General features: G+C 38.7%; 1 protein-coding gene across 3 annotated transcripts in view; it reads left to right on the plus strand.

Moving 5' to 3' along the window:
- The window catches only part of ZCCHC17 (zinc finger CCHC-type containing 17), a 54,564-nt gene that overhangs the window by 6,819 nt on the left and 23,646 nt on the right, over positions 1-24,099 (plus strand). For all 3 annotated transcript variants that reach the window (XM_044667967.1, XR_006505783.1, XM_044667966.1), the window contains 3 exons: positions 12,462-12,580; positions 16,330-16,387; positions 23,876-23,976. In XM_044667967.1, the coding sequence (XP_044523902.1) occupies positions 12,515-12,580; positions 16,330-16,387; positions 23,876-23,976 (225 nt within the window). In that variant the 5' untranslated portion in view covers positions 12,462-12,514. Of the gene's footprint in view, positions 1-12,461; positions 12,581-16,329; positions 16,388-23,875; positions 23,977-24,099 lie in introns of those variants that run through there.

Below are 24,099 nucleotides of genomic sequence, written 5' to 3' on the forward strand. Positions count from 1 at the left end.
TCTCTCTCTCTCTCTCTCTCTCTCTCTCTCTCTCTCTCTCTCTCTCTCTCTCCTTCCTTCCCTCCCTCCCCACTCTTCTATCCAGTGACACTGACCTTCTTGCTATTCCTCCAGCATGTCCCTGTGTCTGGAGTATTCTCCCTCCTCATCTCAACCTCCTGGCTTCCTTCAAATCCCAGCTAAAATCTTACCTTCTCTAGAAAGTTTTTCCTAATCTCTTAAATCTAGTGTCTTCAAGCTCTTGATTAGTTTATCCTATACATACCTTGTTTGAACATGATTGTTTCCATATTGTCTCTCACATTAGATTGTGAACACTCTCCTCAGAACTGGAAATTTTTTCCCCTTTCTTTATATGTCTGTTCCTTAGCCCAATGCCTGCCAAAGAGTATTTGATTAATAAGTACTTGCCAATTAAATGACTCTTTAATAAAATACAGTTTACCAAACTATTTTTAAAAATAATTCATGGATCTCAGGTTAAGAGCCTGTGTTCTAGAGTAAAATGCAAACTTCTCTTTTTGACACTTAAAACTCTTTGTAATGGCTAGCCTTCTCTTTTCAGGCTGACTTCACAGTTCCTCCCTGTCATATGCTCTGTGATTCAGCTAAGCTGATCTGTTTGCTCTCTCCTAACCATGCCATTTCTATCTTCTTTTATTCCTTTGCAGAGATTCACCCTACAAACTTGGAATGTACTCCCTCCTCAATTCCCTCTTTTAAAACCTTTAGCTCTCTTTCAAGGTTCAACTCAATTGTTTACTCCTACAGTTTTCCTGTCCTTCCTAATCCATCCATCTCTCCTTCTTGGTAAAGTTACCCCTTTGTCATTAATTACAATTTTGCATATATCACGCATTAACTTATTTTTGTACATGCTGCTTCCTTCAGTAGAAGTAAAGCCCAGGACTTGGAGTCAGAAAGACCCAAATTCAAATCTTGCTTCAATCTCTCACTAGGGTAGCTATGTAGTCACATAGCTAATAAATATTCTAGGTGGAATTTAAACAGTGATCCTCACTCCAAGTAAAGCATTCTGCTCATTACATGCTTCTTACGTGTGGATTTTTTTCCTTTCTGGGTATGAAAAATCAATGAAAATGCTTTCATCTAAATAAGTCACATTAATGTGATACTTTAGGTGCAACAATCCCATGAGTTTAGTACTTCAGACACTTTACAAATGGGGAGACTTGAGACAGAGATGAAGTGACTTGTTCAGGGTCAGACAACTAGCAGTACTTGAGACACATCCAGCCTTCTCACCATGGCAGTGCCCTGCCTCTCTAATTATAAAGTAGAAAGTTGAACAAGGATAATTATTACCACACTCTGTTTTCCTCTGGTGACTCTTTGTCATCCTAAGTTTTCTAACAGTGGCAGCAAAGCCAGAGTTCTTACCTGGGGCCTTTTTAGAAACTGAGGGAGGCTTTAGCTGTTCACATATACTTTACTAGCTTCATTGCTAGGAGACTGGCCTCTAGGTGATCATGGTTTTTTAAAAATTTATTTAATTGATTAATTTAGAATATTTTTCCATGGTTACATGATTCATATTCTTTCCTTCCCCTCCTCCCTTTCCCTTCCCATAGCCATCAAACAATTCCACTGGGTTATACATGTATCATTGATCAAGACCTATTTCCATATTAATATTTGCAATAGAGTTCAATAGTTTAGAGTCTACATCCCCAATCATATCTCCAAAAAACCATGTGGGTGGATTGTCTTTTTAAAGCACAACAGTTCATGGAAAGTTGCTAGTGCACATAGGGATTATAATCTGCATTGGTGGAGAGTGTGCTGACTCAGAGAAAATCTCATCTCTTCAAAGTATTGAAGCATTACTGCTGTGAGCCTATTCTTTAGCTCTATACTAGGTAGGGGTTGTGGCAGGGGACTGGGGAGGAGGACATTTCTATAACAATCTTTCCAAAGTTCTCTTTCTATGTTTTATTTTTGCATCCTCACATCAGCCCTGTGGGAACAAATACTACCCGTTTTGTTGTTCTCATGGAACAAATAAAGAAACTAAGGCATGAGGCCAGGGTTCACACAACCAGCAAGTATTGAAGCTGGAATTCGAGCCCAAGGCTCTCCTTTCTACAGTACTTTCCCTCCTCTACCATTTGTATGTCTGTCCCCAAGGAGTTAGGAAGGAGCTAGGAACCTTCCCAGGTAGGAAGACAAGAGTTTTAGATGTTAAACAACTTGACAATAATATAAAAGATAAAAATCAGTTGCTAAATTGTATTCAGAGAAGTGACAAATCTTATAGAGTCATATATAGAAAGATTTTTAGAAGAGGTAGGATTTAAACTGAGCTTTGATACATAGAGTTAGAAGGGATGACCTTCCCATGACAGAGTGATGAAGGTGCAGAATGAGGGACATTTGGGGACATGACAGATATGTTGATTTTTTTTCCTTTTCTGGATATGAAAAATCAATTTATTGAGTAGGCCAGCAAGTAATAAATAAATTGATGGTCAGTGATCTCTCTGTGGTCAAAAACCAAATGTGTGAATTTGTTTTTTGTTTTTTGTTTTTTAATTTTTAAACCCTTAACTTCTGTGTATTGACTTATAGGTGGAAGAGTGGTAAGGGTAGGCAATGGGGGTCAAGTGACTTGCCCAGGGTCACACAGCTGAGATGTGAATTTGTTTTGCTTGACTTTGCTTATTCGTTAACAAAAACTTTTTTGAAAAAGAAAGAAAGGATAAGATCATTCTAGATCAGAGGAATAGCCTGAACAAAGGTAAAAAGGGCATGGCCAATGCATGTGGGACAGCACTAGGGCCTCTTTAGCTAGAATAGAGTCTATGTATGGGAGGAAGAAATTAAAAAATTAATAGTTAATCAGTGAGTACTGACTAGAGAGGGAGGGGCTTCATTTCTGCCAAGCACTTTCGAGAGACAGAAGAATAAATTTTCTTCTAGAAAATAAACCCCAGAAAAGGAACACATGAGAAAAGCTGAAGAGGAAATCAGAAAAAAACTTTTTTTTTCATGAAAAGAAAAGCTAGAAAAAGGCAACCTTGAGATACTAGGCCTTTAGGACAGCCAATCAGTCACACTGACAAAGAGAGCAAATCATGTCACTGATTGAGCAAGTTTGAGATGCTTGTTATCTTGCTTCTCCAAAGAATCACAGGCATCTATTGGCTGATTTTGAATGCTTGTCTTGAAAACATGGGCTTTTACAGCAGTGAGCATTTGTGTATGAATGAAAAGATAGAGCATTTTCCTAAATACAATGTAGTTCTATCTTCCCTTCCTACTGAATTCTGGGCATGGCTCATTGACTTTCTGCAGGAAACTATCAAAGTTGTATCAATGGAAGTAATCAGTGGACAGATAGTCCTGTCCAACTCCTGTCATGGTGAGGGCAATATGTTCTCTGTAATTACTTTATTAGCCTTTGTTGGGGTTAGACTAATCTTTTTTGGTATTACCATAGCTTTCCCTGTAGAGGCTATATGTTTTTTTAATTTTCTAAATTATTACTATTATTACTACTAACAATTGCTAACACTTATATACTGTTTTAAAGTTTGAAAAATGTTTTTCGTGTATTTCATTTGGTCCTGACAGCAACCTTGTGAAGTGGTGCTATTATTTTCCCATTTTACAGACGAAGAAACTGAGCCTAAGAGTGGCTGACTAGTAAGTATCTGAGGCAAGATTTGAATTCAGGTCATCTTGACTCTAAGACTAAGAAGCTTAATCTAAGAAGCTATCAATGTGTTAGACATACCACTTCTTCCTACCTAGTACCCTTTTCCTTCTGCCCTACCCCTAGTCTTGAAGTTTACCTAATAAAGACCTTCCTGCCTACATGCTTGGCAAATATTTAATATTTTTATCAAGGATTAGATAATCCATAGGTGGCATGCTCAACAAATTTTTAAAAAACAAGGCTTTGAGGAATTTTGTTGTTGAGTTATTTCAGTCATGTCTGATTCTTTGTGATTCCATTTGGCAAAAATACTGGAATCCTTCTCCATTCAGGGGATAGCCAACATGTTATATGGCCTAGGGTCAAAAAGACATAGACTAAATCTTTGGGCCAGATCTTTTACAATGAAATTTAATGGGAATAAATGTAAAAGTCCAGGCTAAAGAGCTAATCATTCAAGTTTTCTGTATTATGTCATTCTGTTAATGTGGGTAAATGTGAATGAATGAGCATTATTAAGTGTTTTACTATGTGCAAAGGATTGAGGTAAGTGCTGAGGACAGAAATAGAAGAGAAGACAGTCATTCTCTCATGGTATTCTTGGCCTAATATGAAGAGACAGCACATATAATAAGTTTCAGTTTGTGACAATTAAAAATTCTGAGGGACTGGCTTCCTGATAAGAAAATCAATTTATTGAGGAGGCTAGTAATAATTCATAAATTAATTGTCTATGGGCCTCTTCATAATCAAAGACAAAGAATTTCTACTAAAGAGAATTAAATATAACATTATATAAAGTTATAAATTATAAAAATAATAATAAAGTGAAATGTAATTTTGGAAGCTCATTACTCAGCCCTTCTCTGGACATTCCAAGACATCTCTAATTGGTGAATAACCATTGAGGAGGTGGTCCACCAAAACTCTCAACCCCTTCCCCATCCCTTGCATGATGGTTGACATTTAGATGCGTAGCCTCATGCTCCCCATGTCTTGAAGGAGAAATCTAGTTCTGACCAGTTAGGAGTGTCTTTCCCTAATACTCCCCATGGACTCCATTTTGCTACTCCAGATGCATCCGACCTAAGTTGGTTCTTATTTACTGGGTGAAATAGAACCAATTTTCTATCAGAAAATGACAAATTCTCCAACATGGGGCATTCCATGAATTCCCTACGAATAAAGGAATGAGTACAGAGGTTGAAGAGTCAATCTGAGCCTTAGTAAAATATAAATAATTCAATATGATAAAAATAAATCCTCTCAAGTTGCAAGTCAAATGGAAAGACCCAGTGGTCTTTAGTATATGCAAAGGGCAAAGCAGATGTTACATCATCTATTTCTACCAATAAAGTCTTACCATTTGATAGTGCCAAGTTCTTTGATAGTAAAAGCTTTGTTTTCTGATTCTGTTCAGTAGCTATGGTTTCTGGGGAGGTGGAAGCTGCAGCACCTGCAAAGTTAGCTACCAGGTCTCATCTTCACCAGAGGTGCTCCCCTGTAAGATGGTAGCAGGGGATAAGGTGGCTGCAGGGCCTATGGTCTGAGAGATGCTGCTATGATCTGCCTGTAGGTGGCAGTTAATCTGCAGTTAACAATAGGGTAGAAGGTAGAGGGTGATGTTAGACCCTTCTCTATAGGAGTTGTCCTAGATGTTGACTAGAGCAAGGCCAGAGCACTGGAGAGCACTGTTCTTCTCAGGGCTTTTTGGCACAGGGTGTTAGTTAAGATGATGTCAGGGGTTTAACCCTCCTGGTACATACTCTTTCCTATCTCTCAGAATGCCTTCCTGCTTTAGTGAAAAGTCTGGTTTGGCCTCCCATTAGTTGCAGTTGCTTGACAGTTGTTGGTGGTGGTAGTAGGGCTAGCAGAGCTCTTCTGCACAGAGTTTGCTTCTCTGGATGATGGAATGGTCACTGTAGGAGTCAGACTAGAAGCTTTGAGGGACATTGATCAGCTGTAAATAGAGGAGGGCAGCCAGGTTCATGCCATAGGGAGCTCGATGAAGAATCTGATAATGTTTAGCTTAGAGATGACAAACCTTAGTTGAGGCACATGAGCCCTCTCCAAGTGTCCTATAGAAGGATTAGACCCCTATTAAGTATATATTCTCAGAAAGCAGAACTAGGAGCAATGAGTGGAAGTTGCAAATGGGCAGAGTTAGGCTTCACGAAAGGAAAAATGTTCTAACTATTGTTACCCAAAAGGATATCATTATGCCTCAGTAGACAGAGAGTTTACCCTTATTAGAGCTCTTCTAGAAAAAGTTGGATAACCACTTTTAGGGATGTTGTAGAGCGGATTACTCTCCGTTCTTTCAACAAGCATTTATTTAGTGTCTACTATGTGCCTAGCATTGGGATTACAAAGACAAAATGGTTCTCATAAAGAACTTACATTTTATTGTGAGAAAACAACTTACACAGACAGTTAAACATAAAATCTATAAGAGGTCACAGAAAATCAGAGGAAAATGAATGAATGTCTCTTTTACAACAATGGCTAGAAAGAGAATTTTTCAAAAAAGTATTGATATCTTTTGTATATCACCTTTATTTTCTGGTTTATCCCTCTTTCCTCCTATAGCCAAAGATCTCCCTTAAAAGGAACCTTTTTGGGAGCAGCTAGGTTACTCAGTGGATTGAGAGCCAGGCCCAGAGATGGGAGGTCCTGGGTCCAAATCTGGCCTCAGATACTTCCTAGCTGTGTGACCCAAGGCAAGTCACTTAACGCCATTGCCTAGCCCTTACCACTCTTCTGCCATAGAACCAATATACAGTATTGATTATAATATGAAAAGTAAGGGTTTAAAAAAAAAGGAATCTTTTCCTTTATAGAAAAGAAAGAAAGGGAGAGATGGAGAGCAGTTCAGTAAAATTAATCAATACCTCAATCAAATTCAACTGTACAAACTGTGTTGTGTATCCTAGGGGGAGAATTCTTTATTGAATGAGTAATACAATTGATTACAAAAGAGAAAAATAGGTGATTTTGATGAAATGAAATTGAAAAGTTTTGTTCAAACAATCAGCAGAGCTAGAAAAGAAGGGAAACTGATTTTGTTGTTTTTTACATTTTAGTACTATAAAGTATAAAAAATACTTCAAATTATGGCCACAATTGAGTCTCACCACAGCCCTATGGGAAAGGTTTCTTTATCTCATTTTATAGATGAAAAGGTTCCTTCTCTTTCCCTTTCCATAGTTTTAAGTTGACACATCTTATTGAGCCTACATCCATGACATCTCTTACCTTTGTTTCTTTCTCTTCTTGTAAGGAAGACAGGGCCACCTTCTTAGTTCTGGCCTGGATCACTTCTGGCCTGGGTTGTTAACAGTGGTTAGCCAATTGTCCTCCCCTCAGTTTCTCTCCTCTCTAGTCTTTCTCCCACAAACTGACAAATTAACAATATTCCTACGATATATATCTAACCATGTTATTTTCTGCTCAGAAAGCTTCAACGGCCTCTTATTCCCCTATGATAGGAAGAGAGACTGGACCTACAATTTCAGGAACACTCCCTCTATCAGTGCAAGTCTGCACTTTTTCTTCCATAAAGTCTTAGAATTAGAGATTCTCCCGTGATCCCTCAGCCCATCTAGAGGCAGGACCTGGACCCAGGTCTTCCTGGTTGCCAGGCTAGCTCATTCCACCACACTACATAACTGGTTTGCCTTAAGGATATGATATAAAATTCTCGGCTTGATATTTAAAATCCTTCAGAGTCTGACTGTAATCTCTCTAGACTTATTTCACATTACTCTCCCTCATGCCCTCTGTAGTCTTTCCAGTGTGTTTTCTTTGTTCTTACCTGTGCATGACAGTCTTGTTTTCCACAGAAAGGAAACTTGAAAACTTTTTATAAATTATCTCAGGGTTTTATATCCAAAATATGTAAGTAATTAACGTAATTATGTAGCACCAAGAGTCATTCCCCAGCAGACAATGGGCAAAGAATACAGCTTTCAAAAGATGAATTAAAGACTATTAACAACATCAAAAGAAATGATGTGTTAAATCACTAACAAAAAAAGAAGTACAAATTGAAAAAACTGTCAGGTTTTCCTTTCACAGCAAATTGACAAAGATAGGAATAGTTAACATTGGAGAAGCTGTAGAAATAGAGCACACAAATACATTGTTGGTGGAGCTGTGAATTGGTCCAACCATTCTAGGAAAAAAACTATTTGAAATTTTGCTTAAAATTTCAAGAATGTGAATCATGTAACCATGGGAAAATGCCTCAAATTAATTAAATAGAATTTTCAGCTCCTAGAAAAATAAATAAATAATGAAGGTGTTTTGGGGGTGTTCATATCCTGGAAATATATCTTACTTGGCAATACATATATAACTCAGATCAAATTGCTTACCATCTCTAACAAAATATCTTTGAATTTTAAAAAAATGAAAAAAATTTATATCTTTTGACCTAGAGATCCCACTATTGTGCATATACTCAAACTAGATGATAGAAAGTTTCCACATATATCTTAACATTCATAACAGCCCTTTGCATTGTAACAAAGACTTGGAAACAAAGTGAGTGCCCATCTACTGGGGAAAGACTAAACAAATCATTGTATATTAATATAATGGAATATTGTTACATTGCAATAAATGATGAATATAAAGAATTAAGAGGAACTTGGGAGAGCTTATATGAACTGATGTTGCAAAATGAAATAATCAGAACCAAGAAAACAAATAAACTATGACTAATAAATTTGTTAATTAAATTTATTTATTTATTTATTTAGAGGTATTTTTTCATGTTTACATTTATTCTTTTCTTTCCCTTCCCCTTTCCCTCCCTCCCAATTCCACTAGGTTGTAAAATGTCATCACTTGATAACTATTTCCAAATTATTCATTTTTGTTATAGAGTGATTTTTTTAGGCCTAAACCCCAAGTCACATACTCATATATGCATGTAATACATGATGAATGACTAATAATTTAAACAGAAAAAAAGTAAAAAACTAAACACTATGCAATGTTAATGACCAGGCTTGGATCTGGAGAAGAGTTTATCAAATACACCTTTTTTCATTATACATAGGAACAATGGACATAGAATATTATACCTACTGTTGGACACATGTGATATGTTGTTTGGTTTTGCCTAGCTTTTAAAAAATTACCTTTGTTAGGAAAGTAATAAATGTTGGAGGGGATGTGGCAAAATTAGGACACTAATGCATTACTGGTAGAGTTGTAAATTAATCCAACCATTCTGGAAGGCAATTTGGAATTATGCCCAAAGGGCTTTAAATGACTGCCTGCCCTTTAACTCAGCCATACCACTGCTGGGTTTGTACCCCAGAGAGATAATAAGGAAAAAGACTTGTGCAAAAGTATTCATAGCTGAGACTTATGAGAATGAACGCTATTCAAATCCAGAGAAAGAACTGTGGGAGTAGAAACACAGAAGAAAAACAACTGCTTGACTACATGGGTCAATAGGGATATGATTGGGGATATAGTCTCTAAGTGATCACCCTAATGCAAATATTAATAATATGAAAATAGGTCTTGATCAATGACACAAACCCAGTGAAATTGCTCATTGGCTACGGGGGTGGGGGGCCTCGGGAAGATGTGGGGAGGAGAGGAGGGAAAGAACATGAATCATGTAACCATGGGAAAATATTCTAAACTAATTAATTAAATAAAAATTTTCAATTTAAAAAATATTCATAGCTACACTCTTTGTGGTGGGAAAAAATTGGAAAATGAGGGGGTGTCTATCGATTGGGGAATGGCTGTGATATCTGATGGTGATGGAATACTATTGTGCTAAAAGAAATAATGAACTGGAGGAATTCCATGTGAACTGGAACAACCTCCAGGAATTGATGCAGAGCAAAAGGAGCAGAACCATGAGAACATTGTATACAGAGACTGATACACTGTGGCACAATCGAATATAATAGACTTCTTTACTAGTAGTAATGCAATGACCCAGGAAAATTCTGGGGGACTTATAAGGGAGAACACTATCCACATCCAGAGAAAAAACTGTGGGAGTAGAAACGCAGAAGAAAAACCTATGATCGATCTTATGATTCTATGAGGATATGATTGTGGATGCTGACTTTAAATGATCACTCTATTGCAAATATTAATAATATGGAAAATAGGTTTTGTACAATGATACATGTAAAACCCAGTGGAATTGCTCGTTAGCTTCCGGGAGTGGGGAGGGAGGAGGAGAGAGAAAGAACATGAACCATGTAACCATGGGAAAATATTCTAAAATAATTAATTAAATAAAAATGAAAAAAAAATTACCTTTGTTGCAAGGGGTGGGGAAAGAGGCATATTGGAAACTGAGTGTAAAAAAAAAAGAATAAAAAATTTTAAACCAAATATATACAGTTAGGTACAAAGGAATTTCTGGGATAGAGCCCTTGCAACAGACTGGACCAGGATATAAACTTCCTACACAAGGGTGCACTTGAGCTGGCTTAAAGAAAGCTAGGAAAGAGGTGAGAAAGTGGAAGCAGTGAGCATAAAGAGCTTTTTTGTGGAGTTGGATGTGAGAAGAAAGTTTTAGCATGATGGATTGAAGGAATGATAGGATCAAATCATTTGTTTTTCAAGGACAGAAAAGAACTGGGAGAGTTTATAAGCAGTATGGAATGAGCCAATGGATAAGGAGATTGAAAATTAGGGAGAGAAAGCAGATAAATGAAGGAACAAGGTCTTGGAAGAGATGGGTTCAAAAGTTCCTAGTTCATAGTTCCTTATATGGTGGTGGATAGATAGACATTAACTCCTTGGAGCTGTCCTAGGTCCTGGCATTGCTGATAGTTAAATCTATTCACAGTTGATCATCCTATATCAGTGATGGGCAAACTAAGGCCCGGAGGACCAGCCTGGCCCCCTGAAATGTTCTATCAGGCCACACAACATTATTCCTAACCTGATGAATACAATGAGTAGGATATAATACAAATTTCGAAAGGGTTGCCTTAGAAACAGATTGACAGATGAGCATTTCCTTTCCTTTGGCCCCCTATTTTAAAAGTTTGCCCATCACTGTCCTATACTCTTCTTTATGTACACAATGTTCTCTGGTTCTGCTCACTTCACTTTGCATCCATCATAGAAGTCTTTTCAGGTTTTCTGTGATCATTCTGCTCATCATTTCTTATGACTCAATAGTATTCTTATAATATCACAACTTGTTGAGCCATTCCCCAATTGTGGGACATCCCTTTAGTTTCAGTTCTTTGCCACCATAAAAAGAGCTACTGTATGCATTTTTTAACAAAGGGACCCTTTTCCCTTTCTCTTTAGGATACAGACCCTAGTAGTGTAATTGCTGGGTAAAGGGGGACACTTTTATGGCCCCTTCGACATGGTTCAGAATTGTTCTACAGAATGGTTGTCTCTAGACAAAAATATAAAATCTTTTGTTTAGAATTTAAAATCTTTCTAAGCAGCCCTCTTTCTCTCTGGGCTTCTTACAATGTGTCACCCACTTCCACACCATCTGTGAGCTAGTCAAATGGTATCCTTGCTCTTCCCTAGACAAGACACCATCTCCTATCTCTGTGACATTGTGTGGCCCTCCTCAATGCCTGGATGCCCTTCTTCAGACTCAGCTTAAAGGTTTTTCCCAGCCCTCTCAGCTGCTAAAACCTTCCTATCTGACATAACCTTTCCTCCACTCTGCATATTTTGTATCACCCAGTTATCTACATGTTGTCACAAGCTTCTCAAGAGCCAGGTCCCTGCTTTTTGTTCTCTTTGTATTCTTACCATTTAGCTCTGTGCCTGGCCCATAAGTACTTGGTAGGTGCTTATTGACAGCCTGCCTGAGAGCCACTGTGGGGCAACAGCAGGGCTGGATTTGGAGTTGGAAGACCCACAGTCCAGTCCTGGCTCTGCCACTGCTGGTTTTGTGGCTTTGGGCAAGTTCTGTAACTGCTCTGGGTTTCCTCATCTCTAAACTAAGGGAGTTAGATGACCACTAAAGTCTCTTTTGTCACTAAATCTGTCATTATATATGTCCTTGAAGAAAAAGCCCCAGTTCCATCCCTTTCAGGAAACCTTCTCTCTCTATCCCAGACCATGTTGATTTCTCTCTTACCAGAACTCACTCTGATCACTCTTAGAACTACACAGTTTTAGTACTTAATTTCCTGAATATCTCTTTCTTTCCTTAATCTGTAGAGCAGTGAGGTACTGTCTCACAAGCCTATATTAGCTAGCTACTTTTTCTTTATAGAGCAGTATACGTAGTACTTGACATCTGTTGATTTATTGAAATAAAGGCCTTTTTGCAAATCACATACACTCTGTACCTCAAATGGAGCTGGTCTAGATTACCTTCATGGTCTCATTCAGATTTGTGAACTATAATCTTTGCTGCCTTTGAAAGAATCCAATTAAGTCCTAGCCTTTTAAATTCCTTTAAGCCTCTTGGTTTTGTTTTTGTTTTTCCCTATTGTAAATTTCCAACCACCTCTAATCTCCTTGGACTAGAAGTATTTAAAAATTAATCATTTAACTGAATTTTAAAATACTTATTTTTAATTTAATTAATTTTTGAAATCCCCAGCAATCCCCCAATATGGACACATCCCCTTGGATCCCTTACAAATTGAAAAAGAATGCCCTATTGCCAGCCTAGAATAGCTCCCACAAAGACCAAGACTTAGAGCCACTAATTTGGGCAGTTCCAGTGAGACTAGCTTGTTATGCTAGCATCAGCTTTTTCTTCTATCATTAGTTTAAATATCTGTTTCCTGTCCTCTTTCCAATAAAGCAGAAGACTTGGTTGCTTATAAGGGGAATTCAGAAGCCAACAGAACATTTAGGATGAATCCAGGAAGACGTGAGTCTCTGGACGACTTGCCTGATCTCTACACTATCTTCAGAGGAGAGGTATGCATAAACTTCTGACTTTTGGAAATTCCATTGTCTCGGAGAAGCTGATTTTCTGCTGTGTCTCTTTATGGACATCCTTTCCTGCTTTATTTGGAGCTAGGTGGCCCAAGAACTAGAATGCTGGACTTGGACTGAGGAAGACCTAAATCTAAATCCTGCCTCAGACACTTCCTAGCTGTGTGATCATGGGCAAATCCCTTCAGTTCTCTGTAAAATGAGGAGGGTGAGTTGAACTCTAAGTGACCGCTAAGGCCCCTTCTACCTCTTGATCTGTGATCCTATCATCTTTTCTTTCATTTTTTTAAACCTGACCTTCTGTCTTTGTATTCCTTTTAAAACAGAAGAGTGGCAAGGGCTAGGCAGTCTGGGTTGAGTGACCTGCCCAGGATCACACATCTAGGATGTGTCTGTGGCCAAATTTAAACTCAGGTCCTCCTGACTCCAGGCCTGGCACTCTATCCACTGTGCTACCTAGCTGCCCCAATCCTATCACCTTTAAACCAGAGATGAAGGAAGAAAATAGCCTTCATAATTTGGATGGTTGCTGAGATTAGAACTACTACATTATAATGGAAGTCACAGACGGGGACCCTGGCCAACAGGAAAAAAATGAAACTAGTCTAAAAGGTTTGAAAGAAATAAACTATCATGGCCTTTTAGACACTGATAAATTCTGGCTCTCACTCTTGCCTTGCCAGCTTCACACATTTCAGGCAGTGCTGCTTTTCCTTGTGCTGGAGCCCCAAGTCATAACCTTGGATCCCTTTAATCCTAGTGAACAGACTAAGCAGACATGAACTTCTGGGAGACTTGTATGACAGACTGTGTCCTAAATGAAAACCAGACTTGGGGAACTAGGCCTCCAGTAAAGCCACCACTTAGTAGGTGGCATTCTCTGCTTTTATATATGAAATACAAGGAGGACAGGCCCAGGAAGTGTCAGGGGAGTCTGATTGCTACCCCCTCTAAGGAAGAAGGTCTTCCTGAAGGATGAGACTTGAAATCAGTACAGTTTGTTGTAGTGGCCTGGGAGGAAGGAAGAGGCTGCCAGGGAACAGTCATTCTGTCCTTTTTTATACAAAATATCTGTATTGTGCTTGACGCTGTGCTAAGTACTATGGGGAACCCCAAACCTCTGCCCTTGGGAACTTTGGGTATGTTGTAGCAGGGCAGATAAGCTAGAAACAAGTGAACAGCTAAAATGATACTACATGTCAGGAGTTCAGTATAATGAGGAAACTGAGGCACGGGTTAAATGATTTTCCACATTCACCCAGCTGGTAAGCACCAGAGCTGAGTTTGATACCAAGGTTTCTCCTGATTATAAACTCTTTCCAGCACTCCACTGCTATCTGCTATGCCCCTCTAATAAGATAAGAATTAGTATAATAAATGTGAAATCATATACCCAAGTTTAAAAAAACCAACTGCACAATTAAGAGGTGGGTGTCCAAGAAAACCAAAAGGAAGCATCGATAGGTTCCTTCACCCAGCCCAGATGACATAAAAACACGGCCAGAGGTTGTGGACACTAGGAGACTTGCCAGAGAAGTCAGCTTAAGTAGAAGTAAATAGACAAAAATACATGGCAACATATTAACACCCTAGCTTAAGAAGTCCAAGGAGTACAATAAATGTCCAGCCTCTTGATCCAGGAAATCTCTGTGGAAACAGAAGACCAACTAGCACTTTGACAGAAGGTTTGAGGTGAGAATGGAAGCAGTGGAATCATGAATGGGGGAATCAAAAGAGAAACAGAAGACCATCCATCACTAATGGATGTAAACTGCCCCTCATCAAGGAAGACCCTGTGAAGACAAAAGACCACCCACCAGAGCCTTGTATAAGTAAGCACCAGGAGAGACAAAAGACTCCCCAAATCCTTGATCAGAAAGAATTTAGAAGGGCTAGACCACCTAGTATTCTGATCAAGGAAACCTCAAGAAAACTAAAGACCACCCAGTACCTTGACCAATGACAGTCAACAGCCAAACTCCAGTCTGCCAGGAACATAGAAGCCTGCCAGCATTCTGAAAATAGATATACCAAGAGAAATGGAAGCCAAAAGCAGGAACTTAGAAAAGTGAGGTCAGTAACAAATAGGGGCAAGTGCCAGGTGCTGTTACTAAGTCACAAATCAAGACCTATAGCTTGAAAGAAGAGTAAACAAAAGACAATGAATACTATGAAAAAATATTATGTAAAAAATAACCCAAGGGAAACCAGAAGAAAAGAATAACTATAGAATAACCACAAGCTGAGGCTTAAAATAAAATGACTTGGACAAAACAACAAGAATACCTGAAAGAAATACAAAAGATAGTCAACAAGAAATGATAGCAAAAAAAATAAAGATTTACCAAAAAAAATAAAATAAAATAAAATAAAATAAAGGAGGTGGGTGTCATGTGACATAGGCTTAGATGTTACAATGGACTTTATACTCTATATGAGTCCCCAGAGTGACCTGGCCAGCCACCAAAAATACAGATGCAACCCAAGGCTGTATTAGTAGAAACATGGTCTGGAATGAGGGATATTAGGCCCCTGGAGCCCAGGAAGATCTCATCTGAATCATGTGCTCATTTCTGGAAATCAAGGCAGAGGGCATTTAAGGGGACCCTGTAGAATGATGAGGAGCTTCAAAACCGTTTTGAGTTTCAGAGGGAACTGGAAATCTTTAGCTTAGAGAAGACTTAGAGATAAGATACCCATTCTCAAATACTTAAAAGGACTGCTATACCACAGATATGATTAGCTTGGCTCCAGAGGGCAGAACTTGGAGATGTGGAAGATAATTGTAGAGAAAAAGACTTGGGAATGTGTATAGAAGAACTTCCAATAACTAGAGCTGTTCAAAATTAGAATAGAAGGACTTACGAGGCAAAGAGTTTAATGTCATAGAAAGTCTTTAGAGATAGCTTAGGTGATCATTAGAGACATTGTAATTCATATTTGGGTAAGGATGGGATGAGGTGACTTCTGAAATCCCTTTCACCTCCGAGAGTGAATGCCATAATGGGGTGAGTGGTGTTGAAGGTGTATGCAACCATTGAAAAGACAAGACCCGTGGGGAAATCTGTTTAATTGGAACAAAGGAAAGAGAAGGAGCAAAGGAGAAAGCAACAGTAAAATTTTCAATTTTAGACTTGTTTTTGCCCACTAAGGTCATTGAGGAGAGAAAATCAGATGTGGGAAATAGCCAGTGAAAGTGCATAGAATAGGGAGAGAGTGACAACAGAGAGGAGTAAGGAGGCCAGTATCATCTAATCTCAGAACACATGGGGAGGAGGGAGTAAAGCCTAATAAGCCTAGAAAGAACCAGGTGGTCAGGGACTTTGAATGCCAAGCAGAGGATTTTGTATTTTATCCTGGAAAGATGGAGAGCCACTGGAGATGACTGAATAGGGGGATTACATGGTCAGATTTATACTTTAGGAAGATTAATTTGACAACTGAGTAGAGGTTGGATGGGAATGAGGTGATACCTGAGGCAGACACACCCACCAACAGGTTTGAGGTGATGAGGACCTGCACTGGAGTGGGGACAGTATCAGAGGAGGAAGGACTTGACCCAGATTGAGTATGGGAGTTGAGAGCGTGTGAGGAGTTATGGCTCACACCTCAGCTGCCAGCCTTGGGGATAGTAGTGCCCTTGACAACAGTAACAGAGAAGTTCGCAATTGGGGAAGAATTCTGGGGCAGATAATGAATTTAGCTTTGGACATATTTCTTTCTCTCTTCAGGTTGTTACAGTAACAGAATATGGAGCCTTTATCAAAATTCCAGGCTGCAGAAAGCAAGGTATGTTTCTGAAATGAGAAATTTGTCCCACTGCCTCTCATCCCATTCTATCCTAGTTGTGGGCTGTGATTTTTCTGACAGCTGACAGGCATCAAAGAGGCCTCAGATTTTCATGGTTGGATATCTTAGAACAGTCAAACAATGACAAATCTTGAATAAAATTGAATAATTGTGGCCGTCTCAGGAAGGAAGGCTGCCTGTCTATACTACATCTTACCTTTGGAATGTGGATTGGAAATTGTTATCCCATGTGTAGTAATAAATTATAATCCACAAGCATTTAAGTGCCTATTGTGTGCTAGTCACTGGATTTACAAACACAAAAGTTCAGCTGTTCTTAATTTCAAATAGCTTAATCATATTTGGAGAATAGCATATATGTATGAGTGTGTACAAAATAAACAGAGTCTTTGGGCAAGGAGCTAGAGATGACCAGGAAAGGCCTTGGGTCAGAGGTGCAGAACCTACCTTTAGGAGCTGACCTTTGGAAGAAACAGGAATTTGAGTGGGTTTGTAGATGAAGGAGAGCATCCCAGAACAACCTGGGCAAAAGCCTAGAGAAGGACAGTAATATGCTACCTTTGTCAGGGATTTGACATACCTTACCTCATTTGTTTCTCACAGCAACCCTGTGAGGTAGGCAGGGCAGGTATTAGTATCTGTGTTAAAAACTGATGGAACTGAGGCACAGGGAATTGTAGTCATAGGGGAAAAAATCCAGAGGCCAAATTCTTGGGTTCAAGACCTAAAGTTGCCATTTACTAGTTCTTTGACTGTGGTCAAATCATATAATATCTCCATTTTTTTAAAATTCCATATATAATTCGTTGATCTGTTCTTTTTTTCTTTTATTAATGAAAGTGTTCAGAGAGTTACTTTTTCTCTTTAGGACTGCTTTAGTTGCTTCTACAAAACTTTGGTATTTTGATTCGGCTCTTTGTTGTCATTTTTTAAATGTAATTATCCCTTGTTTCTTAGATTTTTTTCTTTGACCAACCAGTTCTTTAGGATTAAGTTATTTAGTTACCCAGTTAATTTTTAATGCTTTTCCTAAGGGCCTATTATTGAATATAATGTTTATTGTGTCACAATCAGTAAAGGACATGTTTAATATCTCTGCTTTTCTGAATTTGTGAGATTTTAATGTCTTATACATGATCAGTTTTTGTAAAGGTACCCACACTGCTGAGAAACAAGCATACTTTATTCTCATCACCAGAGAGATATCATTTTTCTCTTTTTTTGAGCTATTATTTCTAATTTCCTAAAATTCAACTCACATCTTCAGTTTCTTTCTTATTTATCTTTTTTGTTAGATTTTGTATAAGTTTGCCTAGGTTCAAATCTCACTTCATACACTTCTCAACTGTGTGGCCCTGGGCAAGTCACTTAACTGCAATTGCCTAGCCCTTGCCATCTTTCTTTCTTAGAACTGATACTAAGATAGAAAGTAAGGATTTAAAAAAAAAAAAAAGATTTGTATAGGTTGAAAAAAATATACATTGAATTCCCTAACTATTATAGTTTTATTGACTATTTCTCTCTAAAAGTCAGTTGGCTTTTCCTTTACTTAAATGCTTTGTCATTTAATGTATATATTTATTTGTCTCTATATACACATACATGTATATATGAAGTATTTGTATTAATCTATATGTACGTATAACATAAACATATATATATTACTGTTTATATTATACATTGTGATACCTTATATCTGAGTAAATCACTTGTGATGCCTCATATACATGAGTAAGTCACTTTTTTTTTTTAAACCCTTACCTTCTGTCTTGGAATCAATAGTGTGTATTGGCTCCAAGGCAGAAGAGTAGGGTAGGCAGTGGGGGTCAAATGATTTGCCCAGGGTCACACAGCTGGGAAGTGTCTGAGGCCAGATTTGACACTAGGACCTCCCATCTCTAGGCCTGGTTCTCAATACACTGAGCTACCCAGCTGCCCTGTAAGTCACTTTTTAATATACACATGCATGCATACATGCACAAATAGGTAATATTTCTATTGATATTGATATATATATATACACATACATACATACACATGTATGTGTAGTATTTCTTTTTTTTTTTTAACTCTTACTTTCCATGTTAGAAGCAATACCAAATTCCTTTTAAGACACAAATATGATACTGATTCCAAAGCCAAGTAGATCAAAAACAGAGAAAAAAAATTACAGACCAATCTCCTTAATGAATATAGATGCAAAAATCTTAAACAGAATACTAGCAAAAAGACTCCAGCAAGTGATCACGAGGGTTATCCATCATGATCAGGTGGGATTTATACCAGGAATGCAAGGATGGTTCAACATTAGGAAAACCAACCACATAATTGACCATATCAACAAGCAAACCAACAAAAACCACATAATTATCTCAATAGATGCTGAAAAAGCCTTTGACAAAATACAACACCCATTCCTACTGAAAACACTAGAAAGTATAGGAATAGAAGGTCCTTTCCTAAAAATAATAAAACAGTATATATCTTAAACCATCAATAAGCATCATATGCAATGGGGATAAATTAGAAGCCTTTCCAATAAATCAGGTGTGAAACAAGGATGCCCATTATCACCTCTATTATTTAACATTGTACTAGAAACACTAGAAACACTAGAAACAATAGTAGCAATTAGAGAAGAAAAAGAAATTGAAGGTATTAAAATAGGCAATGAGGAGACTAAGCTATCACTCTTTGCAGATGATATAATGATCTACTTAAAAAAATCCTACAGAATCAACTAAGAAGCTAGTAGAAATAATCAACAACTTTAGCAAAGTTGTAGTATACAAAATAAATCCACATAAATCATCAGCATTTCTATATATTTCCAACATATCACAGCAGCAAGAGGTAGAAAGAGAAACGCCATTCAAAATCACCCTAGATGATATAAAATACTTAGGAATCTATCTACCAAAACAAACACAGGAATTATATGAACATAACTACAAAACACTTTCCAAACAATTATAACTAGATCTAAACAAATGGAAAAACATTGACTGCTCATGGGTAGGACAATCTAACAATATTAAAAATTACCATTCTACCCAAATTAATTTACTTATTTAGTGCCATATCTATCAAACTACCAAAAAACTTTTTTTACTGAATTAGAAAAAACTATAATAAAGTTCATTTGGAAGAACAAAAGATCAAGAATATCAAGGGACATAATGAAAAAAAAACGTGAAGGAAGGTGGCCTAGCAGTACCAGATACATTTAGGGCTTAGTCTGATTACTGCCTTTCTGGGTTGAATTTTGCAGCATTCCAATGCCAGTTAGGAGTCTAGATGTTCCTGGTCATAATTCAAGGAGACAGCCCTTGTCAGTACACTGAAGGCTATACATGGGTCAGAGTTAGAGAGCTGCAGTCTTAATCCTGGACACAGCTACAGATTCCAGCTCTGTGAGTTGGAGAGCTCCTCTATCCAAGTTCTGTGTCAGAGCAGCCCAGCTGCAGGCTCTTCCTTTGTCCATGCTTCTTACCTAGGTCTCTAGCAGATCATCTTGTCTGCATTCCCTCCCCAATGCCTGAAAGCCTCTGGCTATCTCCCTGGACTTCCCTTAATGTTCTCTCCTTGGCATTCTGGTTACCTGTAGATCTGGTACTCTTCCTCCATCTTCACTGGCTGAATGTAAGATTTAGAATTGGTTTGACTCAATATTAGAGTTAAAAAATAATATTGTGGTTGCTGTTTATAAAATATTAGCCCCTAAGTCAAAATGACTGTTAGCAGCATTTATTTACAACAAGGTAGAGATAGTGAAAGTAGGGAAATGGAGGGCAGCTGGGTAGCTCAGTGGAGTGAGAGTCAGGCCTAGAGACAGGAGGTCCTAGGTTCAAACCTGGCCTCAGCCACTTCCCAGCTATGTGACCCTAGGCAAGTTACTTGACCCCCATTGCCCACCCTTACCACTCTTCCACCTATGAGACAATACACTGAAGTACAAGGGTTTAAAAAAAAAAAAAAGAAAGTAGGGAAATGTAGGAAGGAGACAAAGCCTGGTTTAGCCTACCAGCCCTAAGAGCTGTTCCCATGAAGTCCAGCTCAGCACCCCCCCCCCCCCCCCCCCCAGCTGCTGCAGAGGCTTTCCCAAGTCCTGATCTCCATGTGGATTTCCCGGTAGTCCTCAACCAGAAATCCCAGTGGTGTCTTCAGCCAGAGTTCCACCAATGCACAATGACTCCAAGGAGAAGCGTGTTTCTTCAGCTCTACTCATCATTGCGGAATCCAAGGGAAGAGTCTCTCCAAGGAAACAGCCTCTCCAAAACCAAGGAAGCAAAGATGCCAGACCATGTTGGTCTCTTCTTTTATACCCCTTTTTTCCATGTCATTTCCTGTCTCTCCCCCTCTTCACAGAAACCAATTGTAGTCTTTCAATTTACCTAGCACTGCCCAAGGGGTGGCAGCACTTGTGGCCTTTGAGGTTGTGAACTAATAAGTGACTTGTGAGCTCTCTTACCAAATGTTAGCTAACTACTAAGTAGGGGTACTTTAAGTTCTTGATTTGATTAACTAAAAATAGACAAGGGAGAGTTAATTCTATCTCCACATTAATTATTCTAGTGAGCAAGACTGACTTGCCTCCTCTCAGCCATTCAGCACAGTATCATACCTGATGTAGTCCTTGATTCAGTTCTTGTTGACTCATTGCTTGAATTCCTGTGAAATGAGAATAATAATTTTTCTACTACTTTCTAACAAATATTTTCTTTCCCAATTACATGCAATAACAATTTTCAGCATATATTTTCTGAAATTATAAGATGTACATTGTCTTTCTTCCTTCTTTCCCTCCTGCCTCCCCAGAATGAGAAACAGCTTGATCTGGGTTCATGCAAAATATACTTCCATATTGTTCTCCTTTTGTCACCGAATTGTTTGTGAGTAAATCACTTTTTAAAGGACTATATATTAATGTGTGCTACTCTTCTGAGCCTGCAAGCAAACCAGCCTCCAATGGCAGAAGCAAGAACTGATTATTCACCTGAGCTGTTAGAGCTCAAAGGTTCCTCCTTCCTCCAGAGTGCTCTGTAGTACACATTGTCTCTTCCTGTTTATTTCTCAGGACTGTAAGGATCATTCAAGATATATTGGGCAGGAACTTGCTTTGGAAATAACAAAGTACTCTATGAAAGTAATGTGTCATTACTCATGACTGAACTGGAGTTAAAACTTGAGGTCTCTCTCCACTATGCTTAAGGCTTTGTCATGATGCCTCATGGTCCAAGGATACAGGTTCTGCAGCAGTGATCTGTGGTGGAATGAATATGGCCATGATGATGCCCTGGAACTCTTCCCTTACAAACTTTGTTCTTTCCTTTTCATTGATTGGATGGCATTGCTTACCCTTGAACTTGAGGGCTTCTGAGCAGAAAATATCAGCTCTGTTCAGACCCTTTCCTAGGATAAGGAGCCAGTGAGGAAGAATGAAGTTCTTCAGTTTTCATTCACTGAAATTGAATGAGTTAGAATTCTTCCCCCCTGCTAGGCCAAAGGCTTTTTAAGTTTGAAGACAAACCAGCCTGTTAATCCTATTGCTGCCACTGAGCCATACTTACCTGCCTTGCACTGACATGCAGGAGGCTCTTAGGAGGAGCCAGCCCTGATACCTTGTGGTTGTATTGGAGGAGGAGGGAGCATGGTGGAAAAGAGCCAACTCCCAGAGAGTTAATTTATGGCACAGATTTGCAGCAAAGTGCCTTTGTCATTCATCCAACTCTAGCTGCCTGCGGGTGAATCTCTGCAGGACAGAACAGCTGGACTCAAGGAGATGAGCAATTAACTAGAAACTCAGTGAGTTCTAATCCTTGGGCCTGCCACTGATTTATTTTGTCACTATGAGTAATGACTTCCTCACTCTGTCTCTTAGGATTCTCCCCTGCTATAGTCAGAGGAACTAAGTGCCATTTTTACAGTCTGGCCTAAGAAATTCCCCTGTAGCTAATCATTTGGCAAAGCCCAAACCAAGTTCTCAGCGTTGTTTCCATCTTAGAGACTTATTTCTCTTTCGTTGGGTATGTGACCCTTCCCTGACACTCTGAGGGTGCCACACCTCAAACACGGAGAGCTCCAGACTTCAAGGAGTTTCTACCTCATTGGACATTGGGTAATAATTACTGGGAGAAGCATAGCCATCTTTCTCCAGTGGGAGAGCTCCAGCAATACTACACTTAAAGGTCAGAAGAGGAAATTGGGGGCTCCTAAAGATAAGAGCGGCCTCTTATTTGGACAGCTTTCTGACTGGAACCGTGGTTTAATGGTTTAGATTTATCCTCTTCTGTTCCGTTGTTGATGGAAGTTGTGAAGGAAATTAATCTTAACCGAGTTTTGCAGTCAGGAGATCCTTTATATCAGTGTAGCAGATTCTTTTGTATCTGAATTGAAAAGCTGCAAGAATTTCCCAAGTTTCTAAATTGCATTTCAGCAGACACTGAGGTGGGATACATTGTACCAATGATGGCTTTATTACACCCATGAGTGGGCTAAGCCTGCTCCTCGGTGTATAAGCAAGATAAGTGTCAGAAACTTAAACAGAGAAGCCTCTTAAATTCTCTGCTGGAAACAAAGTAGATGCCCATAGTTTGGAGAATAAGCTAGAAAGGGGGTGGACAGGACTGTAAGGGAATATTCCTGTGCTGCAGGAAGCAATGAAGGTGATGAATACTGGAAAGACATAGGTGAACTGATACAAAGTGAAGTAAGCAGAACCAAGAACTCATTGGATTAAGCGATAACAATGTGAATGGAAAGAACCAAAGTAAAATCAGAACTGAAAGGTATGAAATTACAAAGAGCAAACTCAATCACAAAGGAAAGATATAGGAAGACATCTCCCGCTACTTCTTTCCAGAGGTGTAGGACAATGGGTATAAAACTCTGCATATAATGTCAGTCTTAATCTATATGTTAGTTAATTTTGCTGAACTGTATGGTTTTTTGTTGATGGCTTTCTAGGAAGGAGAGAAAAGAGGGATACATTGGGAAATGTAGGTGATATAAAAACAAATAACATCAGCAAAAACATTTTAAGTCTTTTTTTTATTTTGAATATTTTCCCATAGTTACATGTTTCATGTTCTTTCCCTCTCCCCAAACCCCCCTAACCTCCTTAGCCGACGCACCATTCCACTGGGATTTACATGTATCATTGATCAAGACCTAATTCCATATCATTGATAGTTGGACTAGAGTTACCGTTTAGTGTCTACATCCCCAATCATATCCCCATCCGCCCATGTGTTCAAGCAGTTGAGCAAAAACATTTTTTTAAGAATTCTGTTCCACATGATGTAATAAATCAAACATTTTGTTTTATTCCTTTCCTGTCTGTGTTTGACTTTTCTCTGATCCCTATGTGGTGGAAGATTACGTCAGTTTTCCTTTGTAATTTTCCTCCCCGTTGACTAGTGATCATGTACCAGGCATATGTTAAATGTTTCCCTTTTCCTTTTCAAGGTCTCGTCCATCGAACCCACATGTCATCCTGTCGAGTGGATAAGCCCTCCGAGATAGTGGATGTTGGCGACAAAGTATGGGTGAAGCTTATTGGCCGGGAGGTAAAATTCTGTGTCTTGTCTGGAAGTGAGAAGGAATATAGTAAAGGAGCAGGAAGAAGGAGAACTTGATTCTTAGCCCATGCTGGCAGACTGGCCAGCTTCCTGTTGTGGGTGGTTTCATTT

This window comes from Gracilinanus agilis, chromosome 3 (assembly GCF_016433145.1).
Source record: "Gracilinanus agilis isolate LMUSP501 chromosome 3, AgileGrace, whole genome shotgun sequence".
In the NCBI taxonomy this organism is placed as follows: domain Eukaryota; kingdom Metazoa; phylum Chordata; class Mammalia; order Didelphimorphia; family Didelphidae; genus Gracilinanus; species Gracilinanus agilis.